Source organism: Triplophysa rosa, linkage group LG19, assembly GCF_024868665.1.
Source record: "Triplophysa rosa linkage group LG19, Trosa_1v2, whole genome shotgun sequence".
NCBI lineage: Eukaryota > Metazoa > Chordata > Actinopteri > Cypriniformes > Nemacheilidae > Triplophysa > Triplophysa rosa.
In genome coordinates, this window is record NC_079908.1 from 8,229,808 (window position 1) to 8,241,745 (window position 11,938).

General features: G+C 44.3%; 1 protein-coding gene across 1 annotated transcript; it reads left to right on the forward strand.

Annotated features, from left to right (window-relative positions):
* Nucleotides 1-9,140: 9,140 nt before the first annotated feature.
* On the forward strand, nucleotides 9,141-10,064 carry LOC130570369 (olfactory receptor 1361-like; the record flags this gene model as incomplete). The annotated part of the gene is made up of 1 exon (XM_057360641.1): nucleotides 9,141-10,064. A coding segment is annotated over exon 1 (924 nt), but the record flags the coding sequence as incomplete, so codon positions are not given.
* Nucleotides 10,065-11,938: the final 1,874 nt, after the last annotated feature.

Genomic DNA, 11,938 nt, shown 5'->3' on the forward strand with positions numbered 1-11,938 from the left:
AAAAGACAGAAACAAAACACCCACGAGGGGTAAACGACAAGGTGACAAAAATAAAAATACAAACACCAGGACCAAGGCTAACTAAACACTAAACTAGACAATACTTTGACAAAGACTAAACTAACCACTTACTAAGACAGGGGAAACAGGAACACAGCAACCAGGGAATACACAGAGCGTAAGGCTAACATCAAAACACTGGTAGCACGACAAACGTACAAGTTCACAGCACAATCCACAAGCACAGGACAAAGAAACATGAGGGCATTTATAGGGAAGACAAACAAAGGATAACAACACAGGGCAGGTGAGGGTAATCAGACACGGCCGGGAAACAATACAGGAAACGAGAGGGGCGGGGCCAATGACGAGACACTGGAGAGAACACATATTATTGTCAAAAGGACAATATGTTTCTCTCCACACATAACCAAAGACTTTGTCATGGCTCTGCCTCAGGACCAGGAAATCCAAGACTAAAAGAAGCAGAACCATGACAGTAGTACAAAGTATATAGTAGAATATACATATTAACAGATTGTATGTACACTTGTGCAAATGGATAATGTAGTAAGTAGAGGTATTGTTATATACATGTATAAATAAAATGTAGATATAATAAGGCACTATAGTGCACACTATAGGAGTAGTGGAAGTGTAATATTGCTCTTAAGGAGCAGTTATCTGTTTAGGAGGGAGATTGCCTGGGGGAAGAAGCTGCTTCTGTGTCTGGAAGTCCTGGTGTTTGGTGCTCTGAAGCGCCAGCCAGAGGGCAACAGTTCAAAAAGTTTGTGTGCTGGGTGTGTGGAGTCAATGATGATTTTTCTTGCCCTGTTTTTCACTCTGGAATCGTACAGGTCCTGAAGTGTGGGCAGAGGAGCACCAATAATCTTCTTAGCACTACGAACTGTCCGTTGTAGTATTCATAGGTCTGATTTGGTGGCCGAGCCATACCAAACAGTAATTGAAGTGCACAGAACAGATTCGATGACCACTGAGTAGAACTGGGTCAGTAGCTCCTGTGGTAGGTTGAACTTCCTCAATTGACGGAGGAAGTATAACCTCTGCTGGGCCTTCTTTACAATGGAGTCTATTTGGGACTCCCACTTCAGGTCCTGAGAGATGGTGGAGCCCAGGAACCTGAATGACTCCACAGTATCTACAGTGCTGTCCAGGATGGTGAAGGGAGGAAGTGATGGAAGTGATATAAAGACTTGTAGTTTCTAAAATAAATGAGTTCAAAAGCTTGATGCCTCTCTGTGTCTTGTTTTTTTGTGCTCCCAGATCTGCAGAAGAATTCTCTCACAACATCCAACCTATTTCTGATTTGATTTTAATGGTGATCCAAAACACAGAAAGAAACTTAGTGTTTGAAAGGAACCTGAAGTTTAACACTTATTTTACTCAACATTCATTTTCTCCAGAAATAATTTAATTGAAGTTAAACATGTTTTACAACCGCTGTTTGTGGATCACAAATGGTTAAATCTCATTCTCTGCAATGAGTCCCACCTCTGTAGTTCACGTCGCTAACAGGATCGGCTTTGCTTTTTTGAGTCCCGCCTCTCTAAACCAGGTCGCTTTATGATTGGCTTTTACTTCTCTCGCTAACGTGTGACGTTGGCTGCTTTCGTTTGAACGAAGCGCCATAGCACTGTCAACACAATGCTATGTTCATATTTATTCAGGCTACCGGTGAGGAAAAAAACATTCTTACCAACAATTTTATTGACGAAATATGCGACAAGTTGCGTCACATATTGAGTCAAGGACAGTGTTTTCCCAATGCATGACAATCGACTGTTTCATATGTCTTTATTAGTTAAAAATGCGTATAAATCGTGATGAAAATCATGTTTCTGTGTAATCTAGTTATTAGCTCATGTTTTCTATGTGAGGGTTATGTTTTAGGCAACAACATAATGTGAATCATGAACCTGATATAAAAACTGGACGTGTGTGTGTGTGTGCGTGCGTGATAATTACGCTTTCTGGGACTTCCGGTTTGGACGGCACATGTGAAGACGTGTTTGACGGAGCTCCGCGCTGAACTGTACAAACTAAGCTGAACACAAACGCTTTCTCGACCAGTTCACTTTGAGTTATGTAGTTAAAGAGTAGAGATTGTTTTAAGTAAAGTTTTGAGTAAACAGTCGTCCAACTTGGAGTTTGATCGAACATGCCTGGTACTCACAGCAAAACAGATAAGGCTGCGGAGAGCACTGCGGAGGAAGCAGTGGAAAGTATGGAAACTAATCAAGAGATCATTATCCGCGAAATAAGACTACTTAAAACAGAGCTACTTTTGAGAATAGATGAAAAGGCCGACGTCCAGGCCACAGCGATAAAGACGCAATATGAGCAACTGAGAGAGGAGTTTGGGCACGCGATGGGCCTGGCAGGTACGAGAATGGCCGCACTGGAGACGCGGGTGCTTTCCCTGGAGTAAGCTGAGAACAAGCATTTGGATGTTGTGAGTACCCTGCAACGAGAAGTGACGAAACTTAAACAAGATGTAGTTGCACTGGAAACAAAAAATGAAGATCTCGAGGCCAGGTCTCGCCGTTGTAATTTACACATTTGCGGGAGTGAAGGAAAAGCGAGAGGAATGAAAACATATGCAAGATTTCATATCCGAACTGCTTAAGAACGCGCTACAGCTGGATAAGGCCCCTGTGATAGATTGCGCACACAGAACCTTGAGATTGAGACCAGGAGACGATCAACCCGCAAGGGCAATTATAGTGAAATTTCACTATTTCCAGGAGAAGGAGTTGGTGCTTAAGAAAGCCTTACAGAGAAGGGAGGTTGTCACGCCGGATGGGGACAAAATACGCCTTCAGCCTGATTACACACAAAAGGTTGTAAAACAGCAGACAGCTTTCAACGAGGTACGTGGTCTACTCAGACGCAGTGAGGGTGTGCGATATGGTCTGTTTTACCCGGCCGAGCTGAGAATCACCACGAAAGACGGAGTGAGGCGGAGCTTTAAAGATCCAAAGCAGACTATGGGTTTTGTGAGGGATACTCTGAAATCTTAATGCAAACGACATGCCTTCAACATTTTGATAAGCCATGTATGGTGAGCTAAACCGATATAATTCAGAACCTGTTTGGCCATCTCTCATTGATGACAATAGTATCTGAAGATAATGTCTGTTGACAGTTATACACTTAAAGAGATACGTTCTTTACATTTGTAGAGTTTAGAACTACATTTACATATTCCTGTAAATAAGAGGAATGCAGTTTGTGATAATGTTATGTTATTATAATGTTATGTCATCTTGCTACAGTTCAGATTGGAGTTTAAGTCAGTGAGGTGAGTGACTTGAAACAACTGGTAGTACTAGCAGCCTTTCTTCAAAGGCCAGCTCAAGTTGTGTTGTTCTGTGTATGTTTTTTTTTTTTTTTTCCCAGGAGCATATATACTATGCTGCAAAGCGTAATTACATATGGCAAAAGGAAATCTACAGTAGTTTTAAGTTGGAACTGTCGGGCCTTAACCATCCAATAAAACGAAGTAAAGTCTTCTCTCATATTTCTAAGCATAAAGCATCTATCGTATATTTACAAGAAACACATTTGATCCCTAAGGATATTAATAAACTAAAAAGAGGTGGCTTTCATAAAGTTTTTCATTCAAAGTTTACTGGTAAAAGCCGAGGTACTGCCATATTAATACATAGAGATGTAGCATTTGAAGAATCAAAGGTGATAGCTGATAAAGAGGGCCGCTATGTTATTGTCCAAGGGAAATTATTTTGCTGCTGACAAACATATATGCACCTAATTGGGAGAATGTTCATTTTTTTAAAGACCTCTTTCCACGTATTCCAGATCTTGATAGTCACAACCTTATTCTGGCAGGCGAATTTAATTGTACACTCCACCCACTGGACCGATCTAAAGCATCATCCGGGCCACTTAAGTAAATCGGCTCGATGTGTCGATGAGTTTTTGCAAACTTATGCCAATTCATTATTGTGGAAAGAAATGGAATCTGTTGAACAGGTTCCATGTTTACCAAAGCATAGACAAATCACCTAAATGGTGACTTTAGCAAAAACAGTTCCCTTTCTGTTAGTCTCTCGACGTTGTGTCTAACAGACAGAATGGGGTTTGAACTTGAGAACCTATTATCTCTGATTTTACTTTTAAAAGGCCAATGAACTTGGTGAATGGCACGGCATGCCAGTCTCCGTCCTATACATACGGATATAAAAGGAAGATGGCGTGCCCATTCATTCACCTTTTGTTCTACGGAACCTGTGAAGCTAATGCTGAGCGAATTATCTCTTGATTACTACTGGATTTCTACGACGCAGAGCTGCCCTCTGGTCGTCGAGATCCCGTGCACAGTCTGCTTCCCAGCAGCCCTGGTCCTCTTCGACGCCTTCCGGTTTCGGCGCCCCCCCACTCAGGCAACCCCCGGAAGAAGACATCAAAGAGGGGACCACTACCCCGTCAGCAGGCGCGGTGGAAGCCGAAGCGGCCCTCAAGGGAAGACCCCAGGGAGATCGAGAATACCTTCGGGCCCGACCCCAGCCATTCCTTCGCTGGTTGGTCGATCCGGGACGGTTCCTGCCCCGTCCCAACAGCCCACTTCTAAGAGTTTTCTCTCTCTCTCTGGGTGTTTATCACAGCCGCTCTCACCCTCTACACGACGGTGTTCGGCAACTCGACGTTGCGTCACGGCGAGACCCAATGTCGAGGATAATCAGCAGCCTAAGCACTCTCAATTGATGGTGCGTTGTGCTACATCATCGTCTGAGTATTATCACAGCCGCTCTCACCCTCTACATGACGGCATTCGGCAACTCAATGTTGAGGCAAGACCCCATGTTGAGGATAATCATCAGCCTATGCACTCTCAATCGGTGGTGCGTTGTGCTACATCATAGCCAGGCAGGTAAAACAGCAGAGCCGATCTCCTCTCCGGGGGCCCCCCCACGGCGAGGGATCCACACTGCCAGCCATCGAACCACCCCCCGGGAGGTCGATGAAGCAGAACGTGCCCCTAGCCTCCCTGTCTCGGTCCCTGGGAGCCTGACAAGAGCTTCCCAAACCGTCACGGTGACTACAGGATATAATCCGTCTCGGCTACGCGGTCCAACTCCCTGGACGCCCACCCAAGTTTCGGGCATCCTCCAAACCTCAGTCAGAGGCAAGGATGCTCCCGTGCTTCGGGCCGAGGTCGCCACCCCTCTGGTGAGGAAGCGATCATGCTCGTCCCTCTAGCTGAAATGTTCAACAGGTTTTACAGCCCGTACTTCATCCTCCCCAAAAAGGGGGTTGCTAGATTGGTTCATGGCAATCGACCTGAAGGACACTTACTTTCATGTCTCGATTCTCCCTCGTCATCGCCCATTCCTACAGTTCACTTTCGAGGGTCAGGCATATTAGTACAGAGTCCTCCCTTTCGGTCTGTCCCTGTCCCCACGAGTCTTCATGAAGATCGTGGAAGCCGCCCTCACTCCCCTCAGGGAGAGAGGTGTGCGGGTACTAAACTATCTCGACGACTGGCTCATTTGACACACTCGCGAGATCTGTTATGTACACACAGGGACCTAGTGCTTCGGCACCTAGATCGATTGGGACCACAGGTCAACCGAGGAAAGAGCAAGCTCTCCCCTGTGCGGAGCATCCTCTTTCTTGGTATGGAACTCAACTCTGTCTCCATTACAGCGTGACTGACTACAGAGCGCGTTCAGTCAGTGTTGAACTGCCTGGAAAATTTCAAACAGTCAGCGGTCCCCCTGAAACCATTTCAGAGGCTCCTGGGCACATGGCATCCTCGGCGGTGGTGATACCCCTCGGGTTGATGCACATGAGACCGCTCCAACACTGGCTACAGAGTCGAGGTCCCTGGAGAGCGTGGCACACCGGCAGCAGGCGGATGGTGATTACGCCTCTCTGCCGACGCACCCTAACCCCTTAGTCTTCAATGACCTTTCTACGCGGGGGTCCCTCTCGGGCAGGTCAAGAGGCATGTTGTGGTGACGACAGCGGCCTCCCTGCAGGGTTGGGGACAGACCTCTGGAACCTCCATGTCTGAGATGAGGAGATCCTGAGTGGCCTACCCCCCTGCTGTGGTTAAGACCATCACTCAGGCTAGGCCTTGGCCACTAGGCGGCTATACGCCTGTAAGTGGTGCCTCTTCTCATCCTGGTGCTCTTCTCGAAGAGAAGACCCGCGGAGTTGCTCAATTGGGAACGTGCTGACCTTCCAGAGATACGAGAGTAATCTCTCCCCTTCCACACTGAACGTGTATGTAGCCGCTTTTGCCGCTCATCACGACCCAATTGCTGGTAAGTCTCTAGGACAGCACAACCTGATCAATTGGTTCCTAATGGGTGCGGGAAGGCACTGCCTCACCCGCGCTCCGTACCCTCTTGCGACCTTGATGCTGTCCTGGAGCCCCTCGGAGATGCCGCTCTTTCTCACCTCATGATGAAGACGGCTCTCCGGATGGCGCTGAAGAGGGTAGCAGACCTAAAAGCATTCTCCGTGTCCACAGATTGCCTAGAAATCGGCTACGTGCCCAAAGTTCCCACCATTCCCCCTACACCAGGTGGTGAATTTACAGGCACTCCCCACCGGGGAGGAAGACCCAAACCCATACGTGCTGTGTCCAGTACACACATTGCGCCTCTGCTTGGACCGCATGCAGAGCCACAGTAGCTCTGAGCAGCTCTTTGTCTGTTTTGGAGATCAGCAGGGAGGGCTGTCTCAAACAGAGATTGGCACACTGGACCATGGACGCCGTCACTACGGCGTACCTGTCCTAAGATCGCCCGCGCCCACTGGGTGAGAGCTCTCTCCACACGGAATACAGCCTCCTCGTGGGCACTGGCTCTAGGCGCCTCTCTGGCAGACATCTGCAGAGCTGCGGGTTGGGCTACACCCATCACCTTCGCGAGGTCCTACAGCCTCCGCGTAAAACTGGTATCAGCTCGAGTCTTGCAGGCATAAGGCAAGACTGACGGCCAGTAGGGTGTACGCCTATGACAGTACCTTACCCCCTTTCTCCTAAGGGGTCTCCAACTAGGCCTCCCTTCTTCCCCCACTGGGTGAAGAACAGGCACTCCATCCATCACTAAGCAAGCACCTCCTGTGGGCGGGCTGGGCAGAGCAACCCTGCCCCTTAGGCTGGGTACCAACTGAGTTATCCACAACATAGCTCTAACCGGACCTAGTGCTACCGGATGTTGTAACCCCCCAGCAGGGCGGTTCCATCTGATGTATCCTCATGATTGGTTCCCACCTTGGCAACCCATGACCTTCCCTAGGTGGACCTCCACCTCGCGGTTAACTCCTTCAGTCCGCACATTCTTCCCATGAGTTCTCCCCCATCGGTGAGACCATGTTGGTATCTCCACTAAACTCCTCCCTCTGGTAGGAAGTGGTCTCTGTAGCGCATCCCCCACTTGAGGAAGTAGCGCTTACCCAGTGACCTTACGGTACCAGGCGGCTTCTCGCTGTTAGAGAAACAAGGCCGCCGCCTGTGAGGCCGATGGCAGTGGCCTTCCCACCTTTCAAGTAAAGCTCTGGGACCCCCTACCTACCCACTGGTAGTTTACAATTTTGCGGTAGCGCTCACGGCTGACACGCCCAGGCCAGTCACCGTTGCTTCGCTAGAGATTGTGACAGGGCACAGTGTGGTGGCGTTTTCCATAGGAACCCCATCTGTCGGCTCGACACATCGTCGAGAGACCGACATAAAGGTAACGTCTTGGTTACGGATGTAACCTCAGAACAAAGGTGAATGAATGCAGCACGCTGTCTCCCTTTTATACCCGGATATCCGGGGGCGGAGCAAATTTCATTCGCCAATTTCATTGGCCTTTTCTAAAAAGTCGGAAGCGATTGGTTCTCAGGGACGAACCCCATCTGTCGGCTCGACACAACGTCTCATTCCCTCCATCAGGGAACTGAGCTTACATCCGTTACAAGACGGTTCCTGTTTGTATGTGTGCATGCATGTGTGTCCGAGAGAGAGAGAGAGGTTCTTTTATAATTTTATTTCATTTATATATTTTCTTTAACTTACTCTCAAAATTTGCTCTATTCCAGCCTTACCAGTTCATTTTTTTGGGTGTGTGTATGTGTTTGTGAGTCTGTGTGTGCGTGGGTGACTATTTTGCATATATTTTAGAGTGTCACCCCTTGTGACTTTTTTCTGCACAGTGGCTGATTTGTAGTTTGTACCACCAAAAGATTCTCTGAGTTTTCATAGTTTTTCATATTTTCCATTCATTTCCTATATTGGTCATTTTTGACCGTGAAGGAGCCAAGTCGGACTATTTTTTTTGTGACCCTTTAACATATACGAATCATGTCCATAATTGTTTTGTATGTTCACAGAGCTAATATGATAAAACTATTAAATTGTCATCTCATTCTGATGAAACTACGATTGTAAACATTTCAAAATGTACATTTTTTTGGTCAAAAATGACTGAAAAGTCCCAGAGGGTTAAATGTCCCATGTATGACCCCTCCCTAAGCCCTAAACAAGCCCTATGAATGAATAAAGTAACAGGGGAAACACAATCACATAAAGACTCATGGGGTTATGACAATAATATTGCAGTGATTATGAGACAAACATAAAACGGCCCTGTCCACTAAACTCAAACTGTGTTCATGAGTATTCACTAATACAGAGTAGAAGGGGATGCAAAAGTGAGGCACCTGTCCTACATATTAGTTGAAGTCACTTTTGTATCTCTTGCTGTGCCTATTGATCATCATTATGTTTGGTAAGTATTCCAGTAGTAATTACTATATACTTTAAATATAATATTAAATAATATCAAATAAACTGTTCTCTTTTTAATTTTTTATCTATTCTGAGAGAATAGAAAACTTTTGTTCGGCAAAGCAAAAACCACACACAAACATTTACAATTAAAAGGCAGGAAAAAGATAATCAAACAGAGTAATGTGTTTAATACCCTGTAATATCATCTGTAAAATCTGTGAATAGAAGTAGATAAAGTTTTGCTACTTTCAAACTTATTGCTTAGAAATATTCATGCAATACTTTGTTATTAATGCCACTGCTTTATTGTCCATGTATGTACATGTTAGTGTTGTGACTCTCTTATGTCTGTGTGTTTTCTTTAGGGTCACAGATGGACAACGCGACATTCAGATACAGCCTACTCTTAGTGGAGGGACTGAAGATTCCACCTCAGTCAAACCATCTTGCATTTATCTTTCTTTTGATCGCTTACATATTTATAATGATATTTAACATTGGGATTTTGATTCAGATCTCGACAGAAAAAAGTTTACATGAGCCCATGTACATTCTGTTCTGCCAGTTACCAATTAATGATATGATGGGGGCAAGTACTGTTATACCACGCATACTAAAGGACATTTTAACTGATCCCTCTGGACGCTACATCACCTATGTGGACTGTGTTTCCCAAGCTTTTTTTACACATTTGTATGGAACAAACGCCCACACTATTCTCATGATCATGGCCTTTGACAGATATGTGGCGATATGCAATCCATTACGATACACATCAATAATGACCGGTAAAATGGTTGTAAAATTATCTGCAGGAGCCTGGGGTGTTTCTTTTGTGATGGTGGGGATTCTGATCGGCCTGACTGCACGTCTGTCTCACTGCAGATCAATGATTCAAAACCACATTTGTGACAATCCCTCACTGTTTAAACTGTCCTGTGAAAATGTGGTGATCAATAATGTGTATGGATTAACTTTTACTGTGGTTTTACTCACCACTTCAATGGGAAGTGTATTCGTGACATATGTCAGGATTGCAATGATATGCATAAAAAGCAAAAACAAAGCAACAAACAGCAAAGCCATAAAAACCTGCAGCACTCATTTGTCTGTTTATTTAATTATGCTGATATGTGGATTTTTGCCAATTATCCTCCATCGTTTCCCAGAAAACCTGGAAGGAAGACAAATATCAACTTTACTTTTCTATATTATACCCTGTAGCTTAAATCCCATAATATATGGCTTACAATCCAAGGAAATAAGACAAAAGATTTTTAAACGTTTTACTAAAATTAATTCTATTTGATTTATGTTTATTTAAATGCTTATTTACTGTGTTATATAATTAATTTTGTGAATAATGTCTTAAAAAAGAAGTATCCCTGTGCATATTTTTGCTGTCTAAATTATGTATAATAAAATTTGTATGTCAATATAACAACCTTACATCAATATGTACAGAGTATATTTTATTTATAGGGCAAATGACATGTATTACAAGTTAATGCAGATGCAAGAAACGTAATGCAGATAGTGACTGTGTCAACCTGTGTTAAAAATTGTCACATTAAACATTTCTATTTTCCTTTCAATGTGGACTAAACCTAAATCCCAATTGGGACAAAACACACTAAATACCCTAATAATTGGACTTGCCTTTTTTTAAGAAAACACAGTGTATTGAATAGGGTCCATGTCTACCAAAGCAAACAGTAATTTAAAGGGGGACTTCAGAAAAACCTTTTATTATCAACAATATTAATGTATCTATGTTACTATGTAACACACACGCTTTGTCAATTTGGTGAAAACACCATACAAAGATCATTGGCAACATCACCTCAACAAAATCATCTTCCACACAGGGTGTCGCTGTGTTGTGATCACAGCGAAGGGCAAATGTTCTATTATGCATACTAAGCTTATGAGCAATGTCAAGGTCAGGTCATGTAGCAATGCAAGCCACAGGAACCATAAAAGAAACATCATCAGATATATTTCCTAAACAAGACTTGCAGGCATGAATAAAGCATGGCAACAACACGCAGTACCATGTTCCCTTTTCAGGGAATTAGGATATGTGCGTAACCGGAAACATTCTATTTCGAAGGACCTTCACAGCCATCAAAGCACAGTAGAAAAAAACAGACAGTACTTGTGCAAATCTATTAATATTGCAAAATTGCTATTCAAACTAGGCCTGCCTTTCCGCGGACACCGTGAAGATGCTGATGCAGAAACAAAGGGGAATTATTTGAGCATATGCAATTTTTTCTCAAAATACGACCCTGATTTCAAATCCATGCCGTCCAAATATTTTAACTGCACAAGCCGAGATTTTCAGAATGAAATTATTGCATTGTGTGCAGAGCTCGTTCATGAAGAAAAATCCAAGAAAGTACACGAGACAGGTTTTCTTGCTGTTATTGCTGATGAAGCGAAGTCGTGAAAGGGATTGTTTCTGGCATTAAAGAAGGATTGCAGTCGTGTGGGCTGAAAGACATTCCCAGGCATATGAGGGAGCCTAATGTAATGTCGGGACATTTGAGTAGTGTTCAGCAACGAATCAAAGAGGAATTCCCCTTGTATGTGTATTGAATGGCGTATAAGCTACTTGTCCTCGTTGAATCATGCACAGTGAACAGAGACATTAAAACAGAGACATTTAAACGTGATTGACAAACTGTACTCTATGTTTGCAGAGCCAAGCAACTATTGCTGGTTTCTGATGATGCAGAAAACACTGGCTCTTAAACCAAAGGAGATACAGCCAAGCGAAACACGTTGGGCTTGCAAATGTAAATGTGTTTCTGCTGTCAAATCACAGTATGCTGCCATCACTCGCTGTTTGAAAGACATGGAAGAAGAGGGAGAAAAGTGGTCCGTGGAGGCAAGAGGATGGTATCACCACATGACAAGTTTCCGCTTCATTACTTCCATAATTATTCTTGAGGAAGTTCTTAGAGTTGAACAGGTAACACACAAAAGACTGCAAGGTGCAAGTACGATGCAGCCTCAGCAGTAAGGAGCCTGAGAACACATCTCCAGCGTTGCAGAGAGGAGATTTCATGGGAGGAAATATGGATGCAGGAGATCTATAAGCGAACAGACTCCTAACAAATGTGTCATGATTTCTATACGCGAAAACACACATGACAAACCGATCGC